This window comes from Ammospiza caudacuta, chromosome 13 (assembly GCF_027887145.1).
Source record: "Ammospiza caudacuta isolate bAmmCau1 chromosome 13, bAmmCau1.pri, whole genome shotgun sequence".
NCBI classification, from domain to species: domain Eukaryota; kingdom Metazoa; phylum Chordata; class Aves; order Passeriformes; family Passerellidae; genus Ammospiza; species Ammospiza caudacuta.
Window position 1 is genome coordinate 2831333 of NC_080605.1, and position 26529 is coordinate 2857861.

The 26529-nt window shown below is 44.0% G+C and overlaps 2 protein-coding genes across 2 annotated transcripts; both read left to right on the plus strand.

Moving 5' to 3' along the window:
- The first annotated feature begins 5391 nt into the window (after window positions 1-5391).
- On the plus strand, window positions 5392-14985 carry CA7 (carbonic anhydrase 7). Its single transcript, XM_058813525.1, has 7 exons — window positions 5392-5434; window positions 7430-7627; window positions 10362-10480; window positions 11442-11537; window positions 11778-11840; window positions 12841-12996; window positions 13270-14985. Exons 1-7 carry the CDS (start codon window positions 5395-5397, stop codon window positions 13390-13392), a joined length of 795 nt encoding a protein of 264 aa, XP_058669508.1. The 5' UTR covers window positions 5392-5394; the 3' UTR covers window positions 13393-14985.
- A 5805-nt stretch (window positions 14986-20790) lies between these two features.
- Window positions 20791-25773, plus strand: PDP2 (pyruvate dehydrogenase phosphatase catalytic subunit 2). Its single transcript, XM_058813499.1, has 2 exons — window positions 20791-20881; window positions 23678-25773. Exon 2 carries the CDS (start codon window positions 23733-23735, stop codon window positions 25335-25337), a length of 1605 nt encoding a protein of 534 aa, XP_058669482.1. The 5' UTR covers window positions 20791-20881; window positions 23678-23732; the 3' UTR covers window positions 25338-25773.
- Window positions 25774-26529: the final 756 nt, after the last annotated feature.

Here is a 26529-nt window from a genome sequence, read left to right on the forward strand (position 1 = left end):
AGATCAGGAGAAGGATTTCCACTGATACACGAGAAATACAGAATTCAGCAGCCACAAGGACAAGGAACAAAGGAAGGCCACTCAGTAACTGTGTGGAATCAGCTCTGAGCGGGTAAGGGGAAATTTCGGCTAAGTCTGGTTGCAAGGAAAAAGCCATGGTGGAAGCCATATTGTGGCAGTTTTCTGTTCCCCTTGGGATGCCCTTTGCAGCTGCAGTGTGCCTGGAGCTCTGGGCTTTGTGGTTTCAAAAGCCTAACCCTAGGCAGCAAAGAGTGCTTTAGGCTAAGACTGGTTCCGTGGAAAAAGCTGTGGTGGAAGCCGTGTTGTGGCAATTTTGCAGGGGCAGGTCAGGAGCTCCAGCTCCTGGAGCGGCCCACAGGAAAGCAGCGAGCCAAAGGCCGAGAAAGGGAGAGCGTGGCAGGGATTAACAGGAGATGCGAAACACTCGTTAACCAATAGAAGAGAGAATACTAATAAATAAGAGAACTATGTAACCTGTAGCCAATGGACACTCATGTCTTTGTTTGCTAAAATATATAAATACGGGAAAGTACAGATAGTTGGGTCAAGTTGGGCTGCTTGATTTGTGGGACACCACCGAACACGCGGCTTGGCAACTCTGAAATAGACAATCAATGTCTCTCTCAAGTGTGTATTTGCTGGCTGTCGCACAGTAATGGATCCAATTTATCTGGACAACAGTGTCATTACCAGAATTTATGATTAAAATGGGCATTTCTCTGCATCTCTTGATGCACTTTCTGTATGGACTTTTGAGGCATTTTCAGGCAGACTGAGGCAGAAGCCCTGAAGATTCTGCAGTCAGGAAAATCCGGTAGGATATATTTTGCAGAGATGTTGCACATTACTGCAGCTATTCCTGCTTAGTATGGAGACAAGAACATATGAAATCTGTTGTGCCTATGTGCTTCTGTTATGAAGATCTTCCCATATAGGATCAACATTGGTTGGACTTTGACAGTGTATAAAAAAAGAGAATATTTCAACACCTTAAAAGATTTCAACCAACATTTCTGGCACTAAGTTTCAACAACAAAAGAGAGGTCCTGAAATACCTGCATTGTTCACACTGATTTGTTAGTCCATATAAAAAGTCCATTATCCTTTTAATCTGCTTCTCTTCAATAACTTTAGTTTTCTGTATATCTGCTGGAATGATGCACACAGAAGTGCATTATTAGATGGAGTGGTTTACATCTTGCTGGGGATGTACTACAAAACAGAGCTTCCTCTTTTGTTTTCCATACACAACATCTCCAGCAAAGTTCATTTTTCAGGCTTTGTCTTTGCTGTGCCACAGTAAGTACTTTCTTTTGCTGTCATTTCAGTGACCATTGCTGGATTTCAGGAAAATTCTCTTCCCCAAAATCAGAAGAAGTCTCCTGTTCTTGCTCTCTACTGCACTGCTTAATCTGGACAAACCATAAGTTGCAAGAATTAATATTTCAGGCTTAGTTCCAGAATGCAGTTCCCATACCTAGTACAGGGCAACCAAGTGTGTATAGCTTTAAAAGTCAAAACTAAGTAATAAAAAAATGGTGTATGAAGGCTGGGAAAGCCCTAGAGAACCAGGTGCCTCATTCTTCTTTTTCTACCCCACTTTCCCAAGTGTTCCTACTAAATTCCTTCTATCCCCTTGACCATCTTGGCCCGTGTTTGATACAAGCTTTTTCTCTTGCACAGTTGTCTGTTAACTATGCATGTCCTTTTTGTCCTTTTCTTCTTAATCCCTTCACTTTGGCACATTTTTTTTGTTTTCCCCCAATGCCAGGAGGAGATTCCCAGTTGAGTTTTTGCCTTAGAAATCCCATGACTCTCAGAAATCTCTGTTGCTGTGGGGGAAGGATGACCAATTTCAGCTCCTGAAGTTCCACTGGCTGCATGAAAATCTCAATATATCAATGTACATATTTATGTATATGACCTCAATGTATCAATACATGTATATATGTATATAATCTCAATATGTCTATATATATACAAAAGCCATCACATTTTTCTGTTTGCAGGGAAGAACTTGAGAATTTAAAAATTGAAATTTCTGTGGTCAACCAAGAACTGTAGGCAGTCTGTTTTAAAATAAAATACTAAAAATTACAAAAAGTATGTGGGATTATTGTGCTTTTTAGTGTTCAGTGTTGGCAGTGCACTGTTCTGCTTATATTTACTGTGTGGAGTATTTTTGTGCAGCTCCTGGGTTCGTTTGAAATGCCTTTAGCACACATGTAAAGAACAGATGCCAGCTCAGAGTAACCCCCTGTGGGAGCTGCCAGCATCTGTGGTGGCAATGTGAGAGGAGAGAGGAGCTGCCTGGATAAACAGATACTCTGTCAAGAGGCACAGACAGGCTCTGGAGGGATGAATGTTTTATTTAACATTTCATCTGCTCCTTCCCATGGTACGTGAGCGGCTCGGAGTGTGCAGCCTGCACCCAGACTGGTGGGATTTCTAACCTGGTTTTGTTGGCATGCAGTGACATGGGGTGCATTAAAGAAGGCACATAACACCTTGCTCAAATGTGTCACCATTATTAATGATGTCAGCAGATGTAATTGCCAAGTTACTTAATACACTTAGAGTGCCATTGAGCCATTCACCTTGGAACCAAATAACTCTTACTTCATCTTACATACCTTAAAATGCAGCTCTGCCCCTCCACAGTGATGCAGTAATATTTATCAGAAGCATTATCCTCAAGTGGCACCTCCATGTGCAACAACCTCCCAACAACTCCAGACCTGTAGTATTATAGAGGCATTTCACCTTAGAGATTAAAATCCCCAATTTCCTCAAAACTGCAAAACTTAAATATGTCCAACTTCAATTCAGCATTCCAATCTTACTTGAAGTTTTCTAACCATAATATACAGTCCTTATATATATAGCAATTTTAATAAAGGGAGCTCCAATTAAATAACAAAGAAAATTAATTCTATATGTAAAGGTGGGGAACCTGCAGCATTCGTTGTTAGTTCTGTATCACAACCTGGTGACAGGTTCAGAAGACCCCCTGTATTTGTCCTGGGCTGCTGCTCTGTTCTCATCACTGCTGGCAAAGGGGAATAAAGCACTAAGTGAGAAGGCTGGGGAAGACAGATTTCTGTTTTAAGGCAGCTTGGAACACCCCACTGTAGTGAATGGAATTATGTCTTCCCATCACTCACTGTGAAGCAGACACTTCTGACATGGCGTGAAGAGCCCAGGAGAAATTTGTGGAAATCATGTCACTTTTAGCTCAGCTTTGGAGAAATCCACACCTTGAGCACCTACCACTCTGTTGTTCTCACTTCCATAAGTTCACGAGTGTGATGTAATTGTCCTGGATTCAAACTAGTAAAACAGAACAGAATTACATGATGACTGCAGCTTTTGAAGTGATAAATGATAATTTGAGGACAGAATCAGTAAAACCCATTACTAAAGTCAGCCAATATCCAGAGGTATCAGGGTTACAGAATAACGTGTTGCTTTGTATAAGCAACACTTACTTTATATTAAAGGAAAATTTAATATTTTCCTCATAAAGAAAGAAGGCTGGCTGGGTTGGAAGCACATAAAGTTGTCACTTACACACTGGTTATCATTAATAATGATACATTTTACAAGCTAAAGTTTTATTCAGGCTCTCTTTCCTTTCCCCTCAGGTATTATCATTCCCCCTTTCCACTTTTCTAAATCCATCCATCTGAACCTCCATTTTGTGGAGTCTGTTTCCTGCCATGTCTTCAGGATATTTTCACTTGTGTCAGAGCTCTTCCTGTGCCCTGTGTTTGTAGTGCAGATCTGCAGAGACCTGTGTGGGTTTGAGTGAGAAGATAAAAGCTGAAGGGTCGATGGTGCCCAGTGCAGGTTGGCACTGCAGTGCCCTGTGGGCTCGCCTGAGCCCAGTTGTGATGTTTCTCTTGAAAACAGCTGCTCAGCATTCTCTGCCTTGCATGTGGGCTTCCCCAGATTATGCTCTGCTCTTTTAACACACAAAATCCCTCTTCCATTCCTTTTCACTGCTGTGTTGGTATTTTTTGTACTTTTCCCTAGACCCGCTTTCCTGACTCTGCATCTGAGAATTTTAAGGTTCTAATTTCAGTGTTGGGTGCCCACAAGGGGCTGTGTGCCCAGACTGTTGGGACACAGCTGTGCCCATGGTCTGTGCCAGGGACCTGAGCGGGTCACAGAAGCTTGACAGGAGCAAACTGAGGAGCTGGCCTGAGTAAGTCGTTGTAGAGCTCTCCTGTGGAGACCTTTGCAGCAGTTTACATCCCTCTGTGAGTGATTTAGCTGGCATCAGCAACTCTTAAAGGTTTTATAGCTGACTATCATGGAAACCTCCTGAAAAAAAAAAATTAATACTTACAAGGCAGTATCACAACATAAAAGTTGCATAAAATGCTCTTATTGATTTATTCCTTCCATATTCTTGATTGCATAATAAAAGAATTCCTATTTTTGTGTGCTACTGTCTTTGTGAAAATCAATGTGTTAGTAAAATGTATCCTTGACACAGAGCATTTCCTCAGAGCTAACAAAATTACAATGAAGGAGCCTTTTTCCTTGCCCCAGAGATGTCTTAAGACATTTTACAGCTGCAGATTGGGTGTCTCATTGTAGTCTCTGCATGGGTTTAGCAGGGTGCAGGCAACTGCTGGATCATTCCAGGTAACTGAGGCTTCACAGATCAACTCCGTTCTCTGGAGTCTGCTATGTTCTGTCCCTAATGTAACCACACTTTTAATTTTGTCCATTTAAAATGTTTCTTTAAAGTTGCAAAATTAAAATCAGATTGTCAATTCATCCATCCTTACTTTGTTTGATTTGTACCTTGTTTAAAAGCAGCGCAAGAAGTTTTTTTCCAAGATGAAAAAAACTTATCCATCTCATCTAAGCACCAATTGTGATTAATTACAGATCTGGTGAAAACACCATTCCTTTTTTGCAGCTGGCAGCAGGGTTTCAGAAGAGAGGCAGTGATGTTTCCCCCTGAAGAACACAGATGTGAGAAGGGCCAGTCCCACCTGCACACGACCGTCCTGATGCTCAGAGCACCTTATGGCTTTTTCTTCCTTGAGGCAGAGAATGAGAAAACACTGATGTTTCTTCTAAATTTGATCCACAGTTTGGCTTTCTCTCTAATTCAGTTATCTGAATTTTACATTTTCCTTCGCCTGTGCTGCCTTAGCAAATAGGGGGAGCAGGAGCAGAGCAGGAGCAGCAGGGCTGGAGCAGGAGAACACGGGTGCTTTCCCTGTCCTGCAGGAATTGCTTTGGCTGCTCTGTATCTTTAAGGGGCTGACCCTATCCCACGGGAGCCGCTATAAAGGCAGGTAGGCAGCAGTGCCCTGCTCAGGGAGCTGGAGCCAAGCAGGGGCAGCTCCCAAAATGACTGGCCACCACAGTTGGGGATATGGGCAGGCTGACGGTAGGTTATGGCATTTCCGTGCTGCATCTCTCTGTCTCCCCCCACTCGTTTTCTTTCTAGAGCTGTTGCCTGAGCCCTGCAGAGCTGCCTGCATTTTGATGTCTGCAAGAATCAAGTATATACAGCAGGTAATTAATTACTTTATTGATAATCAATAGCACCCAGAAAGTGGCACCAAAAGATGTGCAAGTTTACATCTGCTGCCTTTCAGAGTTGCAATCAACATTCCTAAACTGAGGGAAGCAGTTTGAATGATTTGGGGTTTTTTCAGACTGCAGATATTACAGATGGGTCCCTTTCCAAAATGCTGTTATAAAAAAGATTACCTGTGTCTCTCTCCAAAGGCAATTCTGTTAGGCAAAGAAGATTTAGTAGAGCAGTAATAGATCTCCTGGTTCTGTGCAGTTGCTGAAATGTGATATCTGGGCTTTCATAAAAGTGAATAAAATAAGCTATATGTTATGTATGTCTAGTACATCAATAAATCGTACAGACCAGTATCAGATCTCCTACAGAACAAGTTATGCTTTCTGATTTGACAGTTTTTAATTTAGTCCTCCTCCTTTGCTTCCCACCTCCACGGCTGCGTGTCACAGCGCAGGGGGGACGTGGAGCTCCTGAAGGATTGCCACGGGAGTGTCGTGTAGTGCCTGGATCCTTTACAGACAGGGTGGATCAGAGCCTGATGCTGGCCAATGACACAATTGCATAACTTGCTGGAGTCTCTCTCCTTGCAGCAATTATTTTAGCTGCTGAGTGTCCAACAAGAGTCTTTTGTATAACCTTGAGGGGCCAGTCTCTTTCTTAGTAGCAATTCCTTTAGTTTCTGTGAGTGTGAGAGCACAGCTGAATACCAAGTGAAGCTGGTTAGTGCTAGTAAGTAACATTATGTATTTGTGCTTGTAGCTAGGAGTAATAGAGCCGTGGGTACTCTGATGAAGCTTGTGAGAGCCAAATGATATTGCCTTAGCTTGTGTAAGAGCATTTAATTCCTAGATCTGCTTTCTATGCAGGATGAGAAAAAATAATTTTATAAGCTTAGCAGAAAGTGTTAAAGCCAAGTAACAGTGCAATAGATCACTGTTGTGTTATGTAAACGCAAGGACGCTAAATACCTGTGCTTGATTTAAAAAAAAGCTTCCCCTTGTGAAAGTAAGTGAGAATGCTGCAATGAAAAATGTGCTTCTTGAGAATCCTGAAGCACAATTGTTACTGTTATGCTTCATGCATAGAAGCGGCAGAGGAATTTAATTGCTGCTTTCACTACCATAGCAAAGTAGAAAATGAGCCATAAGAAACAGGAATTCATAGATATGGATAAGCTTTTGTTATCTTAAATGGCTTAAGAATCTTCCAGCTCTGGCAGCAGAGTTCTGCTATTAAATTGGGCCTTTTCCCCTCTCTATTGAGGTCAGGAAGTCCCAAAATGTTAATTATCATCCTGTATCCTTCACTCAGGTTCGAGAGATACCATAAGGGGCATGAGTGAAGAATGGAGCTGTCTCAAAGATTTACTGCAGTCATAAAATTATTTTAAAAATAACTGCATAGTCAGTAGCTAAGAGATTGAGTCATCTGCATCTAATTTGAATTGCTGGAGCTTTTACACTCTCTTTCCCAGGGAGAATTAAATGCTTTTTCTTTGGGGAGTGTGTTTGTGCATGCAGATGTTTACACCTGTACCTACCTTGGAACACCTTATCAAGGTAACTGCAGCCTCTGCAGAGAGAGTGGCACAAGTGACTGGGGGTACAGCAGTCTCTGCCATGATCTCCTCAGCGTGTTCTGGACAAGATATTTGAATCCCCATCTTGTTGCAGCCTGCTTGTGCTAATAAAACCACACCAGCCTAGAATTTAAATTAATTTCTCACATTCCAAACATTGGAGTCACTCTTGCTGAGCAAGCTATTTCAAGCCTCCTGCAAACCCATAATGACCATTCTGTGTGTGGTGGGAAGGAAATAATGCTGCTTTCCTTGGCTTGCTGTTGAAGGCCCTTCCGAGTGGCACAAGGCTTACCCCATCGCCCAGGGGAACCGGCAGTCCCCCATCGACATCGACTCCGCGCGCGCCGTGTACGACCCCAGCCTGCAGCCCCTCGTCATCTCCTACGAGTCCTGCACCTCCCTCAGCATCTCCAACACCGGCCACTCCGTCATGGTGGAGTTTGAGGATGCTGACGACAGGACAGGTGAGACTGGCACAGCCAGCTAACTCAGAACGCAGCTTGGGACTCAGTGGGGGCATTAATTAAGCACATTCTGTACGGAGTAACTGCTATGATGTATAATTTCAGCTTAGAACAAGGCATGTGACTGGAGCTGTTTATATTTTGTCTTCACTTGGAGCCTCTCTAGCAATGCAATATCACAGATCAATAAGTGTTTCTTCATTAGGAAAAGCTCTTGCCTCATGAAAATGAGAAGTTTGATTGCAGTCCTTTTCTTTTAGATGAGCATTGAAGTTTGCTGGGCATCTCTCCAGCACTGCCAGACCACATCCAGCACCCAGAGCAGGGATGTTAGCTCCTCAGTGCCCTGGCTTGTGATCACCCCAATCAAAGATGCCAACTCATGTGCCAGCTCTGGCTCAGTGCCCGGCTCCCACCCACAGGGAAGGGAAGAGGATGATAAGCAGAGCTGGTTCATGCAGCACAGTCATCATAGTCATAATCACTGCGCCAATTTGTACCTGGACAAGTTGCTGTTACCTTGCATTTTCTTTTCTCCTCCCTGACTTGTAGCACTTTGGTTTCTTCAGAAATTAGAAAATCTTCAGCTCATTCTGGGTTCTGAGTTGGTAGCAGCCAACTTTGGATGTTGGGCTGTCTGCAGTTGTACATTATTCTTGTCTCAGCCCTTGGCAGAGAATGTAAATTCTTTAAGTGATTGATTTCTTCTGTTAGGTCTGTTTCCATGGTAGACTGTGCTTTTACATCTGGGGGTAGGGGAGAGCATTCAAATGGAGATAATAAAGCAGCTGATAAATGGGAAGAGTGCATTAAAAAAACAAAACAAAAAGAACTGGAACAATTTGTAAGCTTATCAGCTGATTTCATATTCCTTTTGAGTGTGCTGATTGATGCAAGTTAAACAGGATACCTTGATTTTGAAAACAAATTATTTTTTCTGTGAAGTGGTTTGTCTGCCCTTCTAAATAAGGGCTAAAGGTTAATATTCCAGACATCTTATTTTAAAATCTCTCTTCTGGAATGAATTTAAGAACCTACCCAATGGGGTGGTCAAGTTTTTAAGCATCTTATCTTTACTGAATTTGCAAACTGGGTGAGCATTTTCCACTTTTACTGCACAGATCTGTTCAGAATAACACCTTATAAATAGAATTTGTAAAACCTTTCTGGAAGTATTATCTTAGCTTGGTAACCACTTTAATGCAATTTTCAGATGAACTGTATCTGTGTAACAGTGAACTTTATTCAGCCTTAGAAGTTAAGAGCATGTATTACTCTGCACTTAGTGACACAGACTCAGAGCACCTGCCAGGAATGAGACCCTTCTACACTAAGCATGTCTTGTTTCAATAACACTTTTCCAAGGAAGATAACTGCTAGGAGTGGGAAACATGGCTTAAACTGCTTTTAGTTGTGTTGAAATAGATCTAGTGACTCAAAGCTCTGCATAAATGACACAACAGAATTTTGACAGTAATCCATAATAGCTAAATTTCTTAAAATATTAGGGACAGGTGATGCATTTTTTTTGCTAACTTTAGAAAAATGTACTAGGAGTATTTATATCTTTAATATTAAAACCTTTGCTTTGGCAAGGCTGGTTTCCTGCTTAAAGGCCAGCTGGAAGCATGCACATGTGGTAGCACCATGCAAGTCCCATTTTTCACTCTTTAAATAAAATGTTATGAACTGCACTGAGGATGCAAGCTTTACAGATATTAAATGTAATTTTAATTTTCTTAATGTGAGACTCTGATCAGGTCTTGAGGTCTGTTGGGCAAAGTGAGATTTGGTGGCATATAAAATTACAGGGATTACTAAAGCTGTGATAAAATATCTTCTATAGGTGGCATCTTAAACATTTGTTTGTGCTTAGGTGTTATTTCTAAATGATGTATGAAGTGTCTCTGTGGCATTTCCTTACCTTTAGAAGGTGATTTGAGGTTGAGTGGTGTCATGTGAAGTACCAGCTATTATATTTCCTCTTTTATGGGATCAGGTATTTAAAGGAAATGGAATATAGATAACCTCCACTAAAAGTAAAGATACTGTGAGAAGGAAATACTTATCTGAATTGTCTAGCTGATGTTCAGGGTGTAAGGTTTCCTTGGAGCCTTCTCCTGTGCAGGTGAGCAATGCCAGCTGTGCCAGCCTTTCCTCCCAGCAGAGCTGCTCCATCCCTCTGCTCATCCTGGTGCCTCCTCTGGGCTCTCTGCAGCAGCTCCAGCTCCTGGCTGTGCTGGTCCAGGGCTGGGGCAGCTCTGCAGGTGGGGTCTCACCTGGGGGGCAGAATCCCCTCCCTGCTGCCCACGCTGGGCTCAGCCCAGGGCAGGGGGTTCAGGGCTGGGGCAGGGCCAGCTCGCACCCCCGGGTCCCTCTCCAGTTCCACTTGCATTTATTGTGTTTACCAGGAAACATGTAACCATAAGGGTGGTCACAACATCTTCATGTGTCAAATATGCTCTTTCAAAAAAGCTACAAATTCTGCACAGGTAGCCACACAGTGGTTTTAATTTACATTTTTTTCAAACGAGTTTTGATGCTCTCCATTAATAAATCCATCCCTCTTAAATGCCTGGATAAAGCATCTTTTGCATGCTGGCAGCTTGGAGAGGCTACTGCCTTTTTTCCACTATTGTGCCAACGGTGGTTAGTTTTACTAGTAGGAAGCTAAAAAGCCAGAATGCTTAAGCTTTCTTCTCCTGTTTATTTCTTTTCTTGTTCTTCTGCCCAGCAATCAGTGGAGGGCCCTTTCAGAGTCCCTTCCGGCTAAAGCAGTTCCACTTCCACTGGGGCACCACTCACAGCCAGGGATCAGAGCACACCATTGATGGAAAACCTTTTCCCTCTGAGGTAAGGATGTGTCTTCACAGATGGGATTATTTCATGCAAATCATGTTGTCACATGGCTTTGTCTGCAGTGGGGGCAGGATTAGGATTCTGACTCCTTGCTCACCATAGGTAGGTCAGCCATCCCTGCCCTCCTCAGCTGGATGGGGAGAGGAGAGATAAGGAGATAAGGAAAGGCTTGTGAGTCAGGATAAGGGCAGGGAGAGCTCCCTCACCAGTTACTGACACAGCAAAACAAAAAATCTGTTAACAACCAAATCAGAGTAGGATAATGGCAAATAAAAACTAAATCTTAAACCAGCTTCTCCTCAGCCCTCCTTTCTCCCTGGGTTTAACTTTACTCCCAGCTTTCTCCACTCTGCCCTGAGTGGTGCAGGGGGATGGGGAATGGGGGCTGTGCTCAGCTCATCCCAGGCTGTCTCTGCTGCTCCTCCCTCCTCGGGGAAGGGCTCCTCACATCTTCCTGTGCTGCAGTGTGGGGTCCCTCCCACAGGGGACAGTGAGCTCCTTGAGCTTCTGCAGCCTGAGAGCTTCCATGGGCTGCATCCTTCAGGAGCTGCTCCAGCCTGGTCCTTCAGGAGCTGCTCCAGCCTGGTCCCTTCCCATGGGTGCAGTCAGTCCTTCAGGAGCTGCTCCAGCCTGGTCCTTCAGCTGCTGCTCCAGCCTGGTCCCTTCCTTGTGATCACGAGCTGGGGAAGCTTCTGGCAGTTTCTCACAGGAGCCACCCCTGTATCCTCCCACTCCCAAAGCCTGGCCATGCCACCCCCGTGTGGGCTGTCACAGAAAACTGGCTGGGTTCCTGCCCACACTCATGGACCTGTCCAAAGGATTGAACTTTATGTTTCCAGCAATGCCTTTGGCACAAAGCTGTTCTGTTATGAACAACTGTTAGTGCTATCAATGAGAAACCACGTTGATAACTTTGATCACTAATTTAATTCTTATTTGTTATTTTTCTTTAAAGCTCCACTTAGTACATTGGAATGCCAGAAAATATGCAACATTTGGAGAGGCAGCAGCAGCTCCAGATGGCTTGGCAGTAGTTGGTGTTTTCTTGGAGGTAAGAATTGCAAAAATAGCATGTTTACATGATAAAAAGCATTATGCTGTAAAGTGTTTGAGGACTATGCCACATATTTAAGAAGTGCTTAAGGAAAACAGATGACTTACTGGAAGCATTAATGCATTGAAAATTGCTGAAAACTTTGGTAGGAATGTTAAGATTTGAGTAAGAAAGCAACCCCTGATTAAAGCATGGTTGCAGTCCTTCTTATTTATCCTGTCTACTCCATTCTTTTAGATTGGAAAAGAACATGCCAGCATGAACAGACTCACTGATGCTTTGTACATGGTAAAATTTAAAGTAAGTTCTAAGCTCTTTAAATTTGCTTCTGGGATATCCTTTAAAAGTCATGCTCATGTACATCTTTGAGACAAAAATGAAAAATCACCCGCCCACAGATCCTCCCATAACTAGAACATAACTGTAGTTGTAGCTTCTTTTTCCTCTCCAAAGTTCATATTATTTTCCAAATTTCAGGTGCACCACAAGGCCATGCTGACCCCACTGGTCATCCAGAGGTTCTGCCTTTCCCAAAAAGTCTAAAATCCACAGCTCCCTGACCCTTGAGACTCAGCTCTTAGACCCAGCAAAATAATCCTTCTCCACTGAGCCTCAGCTGGCACAAGTGCAAGCTGCCTGTTTGTCTTTGCTGCAGAGCTCTGTCGGGGATGATCTCACTGAGGTCCAGAGTTTGTTCCTGAGGTGTTTCCTGAGTGACTGAGACCCTTTTGGATGCTCCTTCAGCCTGAAGAATGTTGCTTTAGACTGTGGTACTTAAGGCAATCACTGCTTTAGGCAGCATCCCCTTCTATTTCTACCAATCTTTTGGTTGATGTATCTTCCTCTATCAATCCACCTTCCTCTAATTTTAGACATGAAGGTTTGATTTATTGTTTTTGAGCCATATTTACCATAGTAGACAATAACTATAGGATTTAAATTTTCCTACTAAAATAGATGAGAAAGAAATGAAACAAGGAACTCTGCTGTGATATTATCTATACTCACACTGAACACTAAATGCAAAACACATTTCCTGCATTGTTTTTGGGCCTGTTGTGACAAGAGGTGAATTTTGGTAGAGACAATGGTGCAAGATCTCAAAGTCCAGTAAGCCAGCATTAGCCATCACACTTGCCATCTACTTTTGGCTAACAGTTATAAGGCAGCCAAACCTTTACGGAATTCTCCTTTCCCCTTTTCTTAATGTTAGTTTAACGTTTTCTTCTCTTTCAAAAAAGTTATTTTACCTGCTCTTAAAAGTAAAAGGATACATTTCATGTCTATTTTCTCTTCCCAGGGAACAAAAGCTCAGTTTAGAGGCTTCAACCCTAAATGTCTCCTGCCCACGAGTCTAGATTATTGGACATACCTCGGTTCTCTGACAACCCCACCCCTTAATGAGAGTGTGACATGGATAGTGCTGAAAGAACCCATAAGAATCTCTGTCAAACAGGTAAATTTCTGATACTTTGTTATTGTAGCATTCAGTGCTGTATAAGCAGGCAAAGACTGTTTTGATTTGAAATTAGGCTAAGTTAAAAGTCTCTGAATATTTAATTTGGCCTGTTCAATCCTCAGGGCTTCTGTTGATTTCTGTTAATACTCTCTAGTGTTATTGAACCTGTTCCATTAACTGATTGAAATATATTTCCTTTTAGTCCTTTATAAAAAACTATTACTGTCGATTGCCCCCTTGAGCAGTGAATTGTTTCCCCTGAACTTCCAGCTGGAGAAATTCCGCATGCTGCTCTTCACTGGTGAGGAAGACCAGAGGATCCAAATGGCCAACAACTTCCGCCCCCCTCAGCCTCTGAAGGGGAGAATTGTTCGAGCTTCCTTCAAGGCCTGAAGAAAACTGATCATGGCCCTGAGATATCCAAGAGCTTCCACATGTGAGATACTCTAAACAGAAACTCTGGTCTGCAGACCACTCATGGAACATGCAAGGCAGACATTTCCATGAACCCTCTGCTTGGACAGGGACAATCTTCTGGCTTTCTCTTTAAATTGAAGTGCTCATTGTTTGGAGAAATGGCATCTTTTTAACCAGCACTATTTAATATAAAGGATAGCTGAGTGAACTAAGTTTGTTGTCCAAGACTTGAAACTCTCTAAAATTAAAATGACATCAAAATCCAACTTGATATCAAGTGGAAAATTGTGTAGTGATCTACTAGTGCTGATGGCCACAACTTCTACTTGTCTCATTTAATACATGAGGAAACAGTAATCAAGAATTTTGGACAAACTGGACTTAAATTTTCCTTACTGATCTGTTACCATTTGCTGAGCTCTGATTTAAAGATTGCTTTCACTGTATTCTTGCTTCCTGATGACACAGCATGTGAGTAGCACTAGAAAAAAGTTCTTTACTTGCCTCAAGTAGGCCCTGGTATGTAACTTATATATATATTTTAAATCTACTGTTCTTAGATGCTATCTTACAATTTAATGCTGTGCTAAAAAGCAGAGCAGTTTACTGCAATGTTATTTAGGTGTTTGTCCTTTCAGCCCATGCAGGACACAGGACCACAGTGCCCTGGTCAGGGTCAGTTTGCTTGAAGAGTTCCTCAGTAGTGATCCAGGTGTGTTTTGTGTTCCTCAGTTGCTCAGATTCTACCTCAGCTCAGTGCTATGCTCTGCAATATGACCTCCTTCAGTGTCTGCCTGACAGAAACCAGGTATTTTGTTTCCTTTAGGGAGCTCACGTGGGTTGATCTTGTCTGCCCTGGGTGAGCATTGCTGCACAGACCCTCCCTGCTCCAGGACTGCCTGGCAGGGATGCTCCCTGCACACACAAGGCTTCAGGACTCCTGAGTCCTTTTACCTCTGCAAAAGTTGCTTTAGAACAGCCATGAGTTGGTTCTGCAACTTAGGGACAAAATTCTGACTCTGGTACTCAATACTGTGATGTTCTCTGTGACTAGCCACAGTCAGTTCCCAGCTCCTTGAGTTCTGGGCCTCACGTGGCCTGTTCTGCCTGTGTAGTTCAGGTGAAATTGCTGATGTGGATCACTTTGCACCAGCTGAGATGGAGAAATCAGGATGTACAAGGCCAAGGGAGGTGGGGAACAGCAGCTGCTGTGGCTGCTCCCCTTCCTCCAGGGAAGGATGACAACATGAGGTGTGGAGCACAGTACAAGGAGTGAAGGACTGAATTCTGCTCCTCAAATCTCCATGGTTTTTCTGCTACACTGACCTAAAACTTTCTCAGTTTCCTCTTATGTAGAAAGAGGGTAACACTGACCTCTACCTCACAGAGCTGTTGTGAGGGCTAATTCAGCATTGTTTTAGATGTGAAATTCTTATCCAGGAGATGCTGAAGGCAATGGAAAATACTTACAAAATGCAATGGTTTTAGCTATAATGAATGTTTTATGAACTTTGCTAGTAATGCAAACTGGTATTGTACAAAATCTATTTAATGTATCTTAATTTCTTTAACAAATTAAATAAATGAGACTTTAAAATCACATGTGCATATCTTCATCCTTCTTTTTGGGAAGACCCACCTCTCCCTACGTACAGCATTATTTTTCTTTGATTTTCATTAACAGAAATTATGTTTGAGGTTTTCAACAGTTGCATCTCTTTTGGATCAAGGAATGCTCTGACTGTTTATGTTCAGTTCTACAGAAACCTTCCCTAAGCTACTGTGGAATTATCTAAGTACAGCTAGGAGTTATTCCTCTCAAGTTTGTGGACAAGTTTTTAAATTCTAGAAATTATTTCTGACATTTCTTTTTAGTTTATATCACAGTTCTTACCATCTTCTAGGATTAACACTTTCTGTTTCAACTTAATCTTTTCACTTAAGTTCTAAAATCCTGTGTACCTTGAATGACTTCTTGCCCAGAGTTAAATTATCATTAATCTTAATGTAAATTTTAGAAGTGACATAAGAGATGCATTCTAAAATGTAAGAAGTCTTTCAACTCACATTTTGATAGCCAAAAACCATTTACTAGGGGCAAATTTAAAATACAACCAATATTATTTACCAAATGTACCATAATCAAGCTATCCCAGCACTGCTGCATTAATATTAGTACAGGTGTTCACAGAGCAGCACTTTCAGTGTTTTCCTCTCATTTTAGGCACAGGCAGAGGTTTCTGCTCCCCGTCTCTCACAGGAGGTAGAGGGCTTGTGTACTGAAACTTTGTCCAGTTTTCCCCAGTTCCAACCCCTCAATCTAAAAAGAAGTTTATTTACACCCAGGCTGTGTCTGCTGTGACCTTGCACACAGTACTTAAGCTTCTTTCAGGGTGGTTTATCCATGAGCAGCAGAAGGATAATGTTTAGCTTACACAGTTATTGGAAAAGCTCAGCCATTGCAAAGAGCTTTAAGTGCTGCATTGCCCCAAGGTATTCAGTTCCAGGGAGAAGCTGAACTGTACCTTCTTGCAGAAATAAATTTGATTTTACTTACAGGATATGTTGGGCTGGGTTTTTTTTTTTCAGTTGTTGGATGCAAGAACATGATCTGTTTTTTTACTGCAAGGAAGTAAAATATAAAAGAAATACTTTTATATTCTTTGTTGTTTCTTGAGACCCTGATCATCCAATAAAAGCCACAAGTATTGCATTGGATAAACACCTCTTCAATGCACTTCATTTATTTTGAGACTAAACAATTCTAAAACAAGAGCTATCCTTACCTTTTACCAAGTTGTTGTGTTGAAGGAAAAATGGGAGTTGACTGCAATTATTGCAGCAAGATTTCACTTACCTTCTCCTGGGCTTGCAACCATCCTGAGAGAACAGAGGCCTCACGTTTGGGACAGCAACTGAACTTGCACAGTGGTAAAAGCTGCATTAAAAATGCCCTCTAGTGGCTCTCCTTCCCTTCCTTGCCACAATGCTTAAAGCAATTGTTAAGGCCCATTCAATCAAAATACAACACAGGAGAGAATTTAACTCTGGCAATTTGTAGATATGAGTGATTGCCATTGAAAACCCCTTGCTGGTTCTGTGTATGCAGTCATTGAAACTCCTTCCTCAGATAAAAATCAGTCTGACAAAAGAAACTCCATAAACCAGTTACAATTTTTTGTTCCTCATTTCACTGCTGAGCAGAGAGATCCTCTGCTTGGTGAGCTGCACACTCTCTTAACTTTAGCTTTTAAACTTTAATAGCTGTAGTTACAGTTCAACTTTGGGATTTTTCCCCAATCTCTTGCAAGCAGAAAGATTTTTAGGCAGTTTCCATCATACAGTTGCTATAATGTAGCAGATTTATAATGATATGTTTCATGATGAGGGTAAATTAATCCAAATAGAAGAACTGGGGAAAAGGTTTTGCAAGGTACCTCAACATCAAGATGGTGCTTTTGGCAGAGTTCAAAGGTCAGAAAGATAAAAAAGCGAGCTTTTCAGGAAAAAAAAACAGAGATAAGCCTGAAGAAAATGAGGTGTTATCTTATATCTCAGTGTAGCTGCTTTCCTCTCTGAATTCCTCTGCATGCAGAAGTGACCATTTAGTAACAGCACCGAGCATCAAAGGTCTGTCCCTGCTCTGCCTGGGAGAGTGGGGGTCTTGCACTTTTTCTTACTTACCCTGAGGAAAGCACAGCAGAGGACAGAACCTGAGTGACTTGCACAGAACTATTTCCAACTTGCTCAGCTGTAAGGCAGGGAACTCTCACTCCTCTGATGTTCCATTTATGCTGCTACCTGCAGCGCATTTGACATTTAGTAAAACTTCAGCATCTTACTCCAGGTTGTGAACAGCAACATAGTAACACAAATCATTTAATTTCATATTGACACAGTGGAATATTAAATTGAATTTAGGAGCCAGCTCACCCTGTTTGTCTGTTGGAGGAGCAAAAGGTGGAAGGAGGAGAGAGAGGAAAGGAACATAATCACTTTTTTACACACGAGCACTTCTTCCCAAGACACAAGATTTTCCTGGACTTGAAAACTCACCCCAAGAAATGTAAATTTACAGTGGCACAGAACCTAAATGAACATCTGTTTGTTTAACTAAAACCATTTTAAGCAACACCCAATAAAAATGATCCGTGTGGCGTTCAGGTCCCATTACAGCAACTGGGAAGACCTTTGCACCAGTGCAATTACATGGACTTAAACTAGGTCTTCAGATTAACCCCTGCAACTCCAGACCTGCTGAGCCTCTGCTGCAGGGAGAGGCTAAATGAAGCTGGAGGGCTGGAATGGCACCTTTCCTACCATTGTTCATGGTGTTTACCTCTGTTCATCGATGTTTCTTGCAGCGTGCCTTCTTTCCTAGCACTTGAGTGTTTGGTTTAGATTGTTTAGGAAGACCAGACAGGAAACAGCTGCAGCCAAACAACAAAGTGCAGTTGCTCTAACAGACCTAGAGCCTCCTTCATTTCTCCATTTGTTTGTGGGGTTTGTGTGTTCATAATAAGAGATTTCTGCATCTGCGGTGCCAATTTGCCTTTTGTGAAAATCCAAAATGTCTTATACAGCAGATGAAATGTCATTATTCACAGGACAAGATCCAGCCAGCAAATGGGACATTTTAAGGGTGCTCAGCAGGAAGGTGTTCTGTGGGCTGATGCTGCTTCCTTTCCAAAAGCTGGTTATTAGACTGTGGGGCTTTTTGTGCAAAAAGCACAAAACTCAGTCTCTGTTCACTGAGATGGGCCAGAGTTTGTTCAAAGGAGCCACTTTCCTTTGCATGCTCACAAGTTTACAAAAGGTTTGGATCTACTGCTGTTTTCTAATCTGTATCACTAGGCTGACTCTCTTTATTGCAGAAAAACTTCTGAAAACTAAGAAACTACTTTTAGTAGTAATTTACTTTTTTTTTTTTTTGATTCAAACTTTTTGCTGCTGGTCAGCTTTTTGACAAAAGGATTAGCTATTTATTAGAAATATTAGCCCAATTTTTAACTTGCTTTCTTAGGTATATCTGGCTTATTTGGTGTTTCTGATCTTTGTGTGCCCCATAACAGGAAATGTTTACAAAGCATCAGGAGTCCCAGACTTTCCATGAATATCAATGAGGTCACAGAAGGTAATCCATGCTAGCACCTGCTGTGAAGGCAGCGTGGATGAGGAGCAGCTGTTTGCAGCCTCTGGAAGCAGAAGATGTTTCAATTGCACCAAAGCAGCCACAGCTGGTTTTCCAAAGGAACAAGCAGGGAGAAAAATAACATTCTATGGGAAAGAAGGAAACCCCAAATAGTGCAGTCTGGCCAGAACAAGAACACAGAAATGAGTTCAAAAATGTATTTATACAGAAAACCAGAGCTGCTTACTGTTAAGCAAATAAGATTGTTCCTTGAAAAAAGTCTAAAAATAGGATCTGCTATATTTTAACATATAGCTGCACCTTAATACCATACCTGGAATTAGATTCATTTTCTTATAAATACGGCTTAGGATGTTCTTCTGCCACAGCACTAAACTTTGCACACATATAATCAGCAAAGTCAAAACCAAATCTGAGCTTTTTTTAAAGAAACTAGAGTTCTAATGTTTTCAATGCAAATGAAGAGCACAGAGCACTATGGCAACCAAGCATCATTGCTACAGAAATTTGCCATTTTTATTTGATATTCCCAAAGGCAAAAACACTGCAAGCCTTTTCAGGGAGTACAATTTCTTTCCTCAGATTATATGAGAGAGTAGCATTTCTAATATTTTTTCCTTTAATTATATATCTTTAGTTCATCAGCATAATCAAACACTCCAAAGCAGAATCTAAATCTCAATTCAAGTTGGTATTCAGCCCAGTCAAGTACCTTCAATATGATATTCCTTCTTGTGTTTAGAAAGTGTGGAGTGAAAGGGACATCTCCTGCAGGACTGTTAATTGTTTCACCTTCATTTACATGGTTCCTAAGTCACTTCAGCTTTATGCAATGAATTTATGAAATTACTGCATGAACATGTGAGCAGTAAGTTACAGTATGCAGCTGAAGAGGAGTATTTAACCATGGTGGGAGCCCAGGAAACTCAGAGCAGTCAGGCTTGTTTTCAGGCTGCTGTGTGAGGCTTTACCAGTTTTGTAAATGGTACAAAAGCTGAAAATTGGTAGGGCAGAAGAAAGAATCATTAAATCATGGAGTATCCTGAGTTGGAAGGGACCCACAAGGGTGATTGAGTCCAGCTCCTGTCCCTGCACATGTGCCTTCTCTTTAGAGCAGCTCATGTCCCTGTGCATCCCGGGCACGATGCCCAAGGGCTCCAGGGTTTGGCAGCCGTGCCCATTCCCTGGGGAGATCCCGAAGCTGCTTTTGGTGCATCTGAGCACTGCACAGCGCAGAGAGATGCGGGTAAGGGCTGCTGTGGGTGTCCCCTTTCAGCTCAGATTTGTCAGGCAGATAAAATAATTACGTCAAACTTAAGGTGGTTAGTTGTTTGGTTTTTCTTTGCCATGTGCTAAAATACTGCTTTGAAATTTTTGTTAAGATGACCTACTTTTTTGCATGTTCTTCCATGCAACATAAAATTATCGTTTCATTGTTTTAATAAAAACAAGAAACAAGTGAAAGCTCAGACTCATTGAGGACGATCGGCATCTTTCCACATGAGATAACCTGGGAGCACGCTCATCTCATCCAGGATACTTGCACCACAGTATTCAACTAAAATTCCTTGAACACAAGAAATAAAAGTACACTGATATTATCAAAGCCTCTTGTGACTTGCGAGCCCTGTTTTTGCGAAAATGACTGTTAGAGGTTTTAAAGCAGGGACTACTTAGTAACCACGGCGTTAACATCAGTAACTACTGATTAACCTCCGTGCACTTTGGGCCCATTCCTTCCCCTCGTTACCGGGCTTAGAACCGCTCAGTGGAAATGTTAACCGAGACAAGCAGTCATATGAAACCAAAAAAACCGGGAGTCAGCAAAATGAGCCCTTTTGTTCTCCATAATTTATATGGCGAGTCAATTACGAAAGAGCTTTGCGATTTTGAGCCCCTTCAGCCGGTGTCCTCAGCGCTGAAGGGTGTAGAATCGTAGTGGAAAAAAACCCAGAAAAGCAGGGAGGAAACAGCACGGTTGTGAGCGACATAAATGAGGAAGAAAGCCCTGCTGGTGCTTTTTGTTCCTAACACGTGTCACTCGCTCCCTTCTTGCTCTCGTTATTGGGCAGCCCAGGGCCGCTCCCACAGCGCCTCAGGGGCGGCGGGCGCGGGGCGGCGCCGGCAGCGAGCGGGGCCGGGGCCCCGCCGCGCACAACATGGCGGAGGGGCGGGGCCGCGCCCGCCCCGCTGTGTCCTGACGGGAACCCGCGGCAGGGCGGGTTGGGCGGCAGGGCTGTCGGTCAGCGCCGTCCCTCAGCCCCGCCGGGGGCAGCGCGGGGCCAGCGGGCTCGACTGGCGGCTGCTCGGCCGGTGGGTGCGCCGGGGGCGGGGGACGGGGCGGGCAGAGAGCGGCGGCCGCCGGGGCAGCCGTGCCGGGGCGCAGGGAGTGGAGCCGGGCCTGGCGCGACGACTGTGCGGAAGCGGGAGGTGGGGGTTGTGCGGGGCACGGGCTGCCGCGGCGGCGGCGGTGTGCGGTGTGCGGGGCACAGGGCGTGTTCTGTGCGGGGCAGGGTGGGTATGTGTGCGGGGACGGGCTGTGTGAGGGTGCGGTGCGGGTGTGCGGGAGCACAGGGGTGAGTGCGGGGCAGGGCTGTGGGGGTTCGGGGTGTTGGGGAGCACAGGGGTGAGTGCGGGACAGGGGTGTGGGGGTGCGGGATGTTGGGGAGCACAGGGGTGAGTGCGGGACAGGGGTGTGGGGGTTCGGGGTGTTGGGGAGCACAGGGGTGAGTGCGGGACAGGGGTGTGGGGGTTCGGGGTGTTGGGGAGCAGAGGGGCTCTGTGTGTCGGTGTGTGGGGCTGGGGCGGTGCGGAGGTGGCGCGGCAGGGCTCGGTGTGTGCCGGATGTGTGTGGGATGAGGGTGGGTGTGGGCAGCGTCAGGAGGGTGAGTGAGGGGAATGTGGGGATCTCAGAGAGGGTGTAAATCCGAATGTAACGGGTATCTGTTATTTCGCTGGGAAAAGCGGGCGCTGCTGCGCTCTGCGGTCCGGCAGCTGCTGGGGCCGTGCCTGGGCTGTGCCGGGGCTGGCCGGGCTCAGCCCGGGCCCCGCTGGGACACCGCGTCCCGGGGGAGGCAGTGCCGGCGCTGGAGCGGGAGCGAGTTTATGTAATAATTGGCTCTTACATAATGGTCTTTAGCACACCGCTTTAATTAGCACCGCTACCGGGGGCGTCCTGGGCAGCGGCGTCTGCACACTGCGGCTGGGGAGGACCCTGAGGATGGGAGCGCAGAGAGCAGGGCTGGCACGCAGGAACTGACCCTAGGCGGGCGCAGGGCTAACCGGTGTCACTGACTCTGCTGCTGGGCGGAAAACCACACCGCCTCGCACTGTCAGCCCGCCGGGAGGAACGGGGACTGTTCTTTAAACACTGTTTCAATCGGGTTTTTGATCAAGTATGTGAAAGTCGTCCTTTCAATCTCATGGCTGGGAGGGACAGGAAAAGAGTAGAGGAAAAACAACGGTGAATGGATTGAAAAAGGCTGGCAAACCTTGTGTCGTGCTGTAGGTGCTTTTTGGGTTTAGCTGTTGCTGGAGTTGGTAGTGTCAACTGTCTTCTTATTATTTTGGTTGCATTCTTTTGGTAGGACAACAAAAGGCATTGTGTGTGTTGGGAGATGCAGTGTCCCAGGAGACTGCAGGCGAGCCTTGGACAGGGAACTGGCACTGCCTTTTCCACCTCCTCTCCTGACATCAGCAGTGAAATTATGCTGTGTCTTTGCCTGTTCTCACCTGGTCACCAGATTCGTAGTGGTGGGGTCTGTTGGAATGCTTGTCTGCTCTTTTCTGCATTAAGCACACTTCAGAAATGTTTTGTGACACATTGCTTTGGGTTCCAAACAGGATTTTAGCAGTTCTTGGGTTGTATCAGTAGGCCTTCTGTTTAGAATAGCTCAAGGTGACTTTTACTTCCTGCTGATTTCTTGGAAACATTTCCACTCATCTGATCTGGCTGATTTCTTGTTATTTCTTGTGAAGCGTGCTGCTAAAAAACTGCTGTTGTGGCAGCATGTAGTGTCTGTAGCCTGAGCAAGTGGTGTCACAGGCCACCTCTGTGTGTTTGAAAGCTCACAGAGAACTCTCTTTTCTCAGTGGCTGCTAATGGGATCTTTTGGGAGTAATTGTACCTGCGGTGCTGCCATACACTGAGTTTTTTAAATCCATGGGGCAAAATTCTGTTTGTGAGTCAACATCTGGTTGTACTTAGCACTATCCCACAGCTGGAATACCTTACTGAAAGCTGGAGACAACGTGAGGACCTCCCCCACGGCAATTGAAGAGCTTCAGCTGCTGAAGTGCCTGAGGTTTCAGTGCTGTTGGCAACAGAGATCTTCCCTGCAGCTTGTTCTAATTGCCCTCCAAATGAACAAATTGTGAACCTGTAAAAGTTGTCAATGTCTTATAGCTTTCACTGCACCAGAGTGCACAATGCTGGAAAAAAAGCATTAATTAACCAGCAGAAGAATTTGCCTTCAGCTGTGTAAAAGATCCTGCCTGCCTGAGGGTTGGTTAAGACGTTGAAGGTAAAAAAAAGAACAGCTGAGCTTATAAGCTGTAACAGAATTGGAAAGGTAGGCTGGCTTGTTCTAGCTGTGAGGATCATGGTAATTCACATAAATCATTAACTGGCCACATCTCTCCACAGTCTTTCCACAGGGTTTAAGTACTTATCTTCTCCTGGGTTTGAAGTTTTGAGTCTATTAATAGAGTTGTACTCTAGCAGGCTTTTTTGAGAGTTGTGCAACTATTGTCAGTTTAAGTCCCAAGTTTCTTCTGTGTCATGTTAGACGAGGCTTTCTGTTGTGCAGTTTCCAATAATGTTTCTTGTAATGTTGCCATTTCTTCTTATTCTTGCCACAATGAGGGAAAAAATCCTGTCTGGAAAGTAAAAATTATCTTTTCTGATGAGTTAAAAGCAGCAGTCATATCCTTGGTTATAATTAAGTGACAGAAATGGTATCACTTTTAAGATGCCTTTATCCATAGCAATCTCTTTTGGAGAGAAGTTCTGACTGTTTCTGAGAGCTCTAGATATGCTTCTAAATTTCTATATGGAAAGCTTCTTATGAACTTTCTAATTATTTTCCCTTTCCTCCATTTATATTCCAGGCTGCAAGGACATTCTGTGTTACTGAGGGAAGGTGCTCCATTTTTGCAGTGACTTATGATGTCAGGAACTGTATCATCCTGGATTTTAAGCTCAGCCAGAAGCAGCATTATTTTACAAGGGAAAGGACGTTGGTACTCCATCTGTATCCCAAATAGGAACAAGATCAAATGGAAGCTCATTTTCTCCAAAACATGTCCCTCCCCTGCTGGGAGCTGCAGCTTGGACAGGACTTTCTCCTTTCCCAAAGCATTCCGGCACACTTCCACCGAAGAAGAACATTTTTCCTTCCAGCTGTCTCCGGCGCAAATCAACGACATCCTCAGAGCAGGCGAACTATCCCACAGAACACTGGATTTGACTGGCAAGAGTGCCAATTCCGTGCTGAGGTTTGAAAGCAACCAGCTGGCCTCCAACAGCCCCATGGAGGACCGGCGCAGCGCGGCCACGTGCCTGCAGACGGCGGGGATGATGTTCGGCGTGTTCGACGGCCACGCGGGCGCCGCCTGCGCCCAGGCCGTGAGCGAGAGGCTGCTGCACTACATCGCCGTGTCCCTCCTGCCCCGCCAGAGCCTGGAGGAGATCGAGCTGGCCGTGGAGGCCATGAAACCCGTGCGGCCCATCCTGCAGTGGCACAGGCATCCCAACGACGTGGAGTACCGGGAAATCGCCTCGCAGTACTTTGAGAACCTCCGCGTTTACTGGCAGCACTTGCTGGACCTGGACGCGGAGCTGGGGTTTAGTTTGGAAGAAGCCATGATTTGTGCATTCAAAAGGTTAGACTCAGACATATCACTGGAAGTTCAGGCTCCTCATGAAAATGAGTTGATGAGAAATATTGCCCTGCAAGTAGCGTTTTCCGGTGCGACAGCCTGTGTAGCTCACATCGATGGCGTTCACCTACACGTGGCAAACACTGGCGATTGCAGAGCTGTTTTAGGGGTCCATGAAGAAGATGGAACGTGGTCTACTCTCCCTCTAACCCGAGACCACAATGCCTATGATGAATTTGAGATTAGAAGATTGAAGCGAGAGCATCCTAGATCTGAGGAGAAAACCCTATTTGTGAATGACAGATTACTGGGGATTCTCATGCCCTCCAGAGCTTTTGGAGATGTGCAATTAAAATGGAGTAAAGAATTGCAGCACAGCATTCTCGAGAACAGCTGCGATGTTGAGGCTCTAAACATTTATCAGTACGTTCCTCCAAACTACCACACCCCCCCTTATTTAACTGCAGAGCCTGAAGTCACATACCACAAGTTAAGAAGCAAGGACAAGTTTCTCGTTATTGCTTCAGATGGGCTGTGGGAGATGCTGAGTAACGAGAAGGTTGTAAAACTTGTTGCTGGACACCTTACCGAGCTCAACATGCAGAGACCACCACTGACTTTTAAGAAACCAGTTAATTTGGGTTACATGCACAACTTGTTGCTGCAGAGGAAGAGCAAAGGGCTGGCCTCCCTGGACCAGAACACGGCCACGCACCTGATCCGGCACGCCATCGGCAGCAACGAGTACGGCGAGGTGGACCCCGAGAAGCTGGCTGCCATGCTGGCCCTGCCCGAGGACCTGGCCAGGATGTACAGGGACGACATCACCGTCACCGTGGTGCACTTCAACTCACAAACCATTGAGGATTACTACAGGAGCCACCAGTAGAGCCTGGCACTGCTGCACTCCGACACCACCAGGGAACTTCCTGAGCCGTTCCTCTCGCTCTCTGGTGCTCCAGCTGCTACCAGTGCCTGCAAGATCCTAAATCTTCTTGTTACTTACTGGCTTTGAAAATAACTTTCTAAAAGGTGAAATTTCCCTGGGTTTCCAGGTTTGTATGCACTGAAGAAAAAGGTTTTCATAAAACCTCACTGAAATGTGATAGAACTAATGATTGTGGACCAGTTCTGATTCCAGGAGAACCTCTGGTAAAACTTTCCGATGAACAAACAAGGCAAATTTCACTGAGACTGGTACAGTTTAATAGAGATGGATAATAGGTGTAGCTGCATGGAGTGTCAGGCTCTGCTCTTGTGGGGAGTGAGTAGCATCCTGTTGAAGCACTGTAACTGAATTAAATAAATTAACTACCAAACCTTTTCTGGATGTGTCAGATATTTTAACAAACTGCCCCATATTTATAAAATAACATGAAAGAAGGCTGTTCAAACAACCCTGGGATTTTCAGATGCCTTTCCTGATTCTCTCCCTTAAGCAAGGGAAAAATTGTATCTTCTTGTGCAGTTCTTTTCAAATGGGAATTCATATTCTGTGTGTGGAATTGTGTGACAGCTTAGAGGTCAAACACATGAGGGCCTTCACAGTTCCCTGTTCAGGATTTAACAGTACTAGACTTAAGCATTTGAGTCTTTTGCTTAAACAATGTACTCTTTATTAAAGTATTGATAATTTAAATTGTTTGTCAGATCTAGAAGTTCAAAAATTCACCTAAAAGTAAATACAGCAAAAGAGAGCACTTTTCTCTCCAGATTTAACTTAGAAGAGATAACAGTGCTGATACTTCTCCAAAATGGGTTTAATTTTTCATTCTTGCTTCTCCTTATAGGTACAGAGTTATTTTCCCTAATGAATGTAAGTTTTAGTCTCTGAACATACACAAAAGTGTATTTTACAATGATTTTGCTTTGTACTGAGCTTTCCAGAGTCCATCCAAGCTTGCAAATAAGCTTTTACATATGGTGTTCTCTGGTGCCTCTTCCTTGTTTACACTCCACAGGAACTGTTTCCCACAAGGATTTACACACTGGAAATATAAACCTGTTTACTGTTCTTGCTGCTGAGTAATAACTCGTGTGTGTGCTGAAGAGCAAATAAAAATATTACTTTTTCTCTTAAA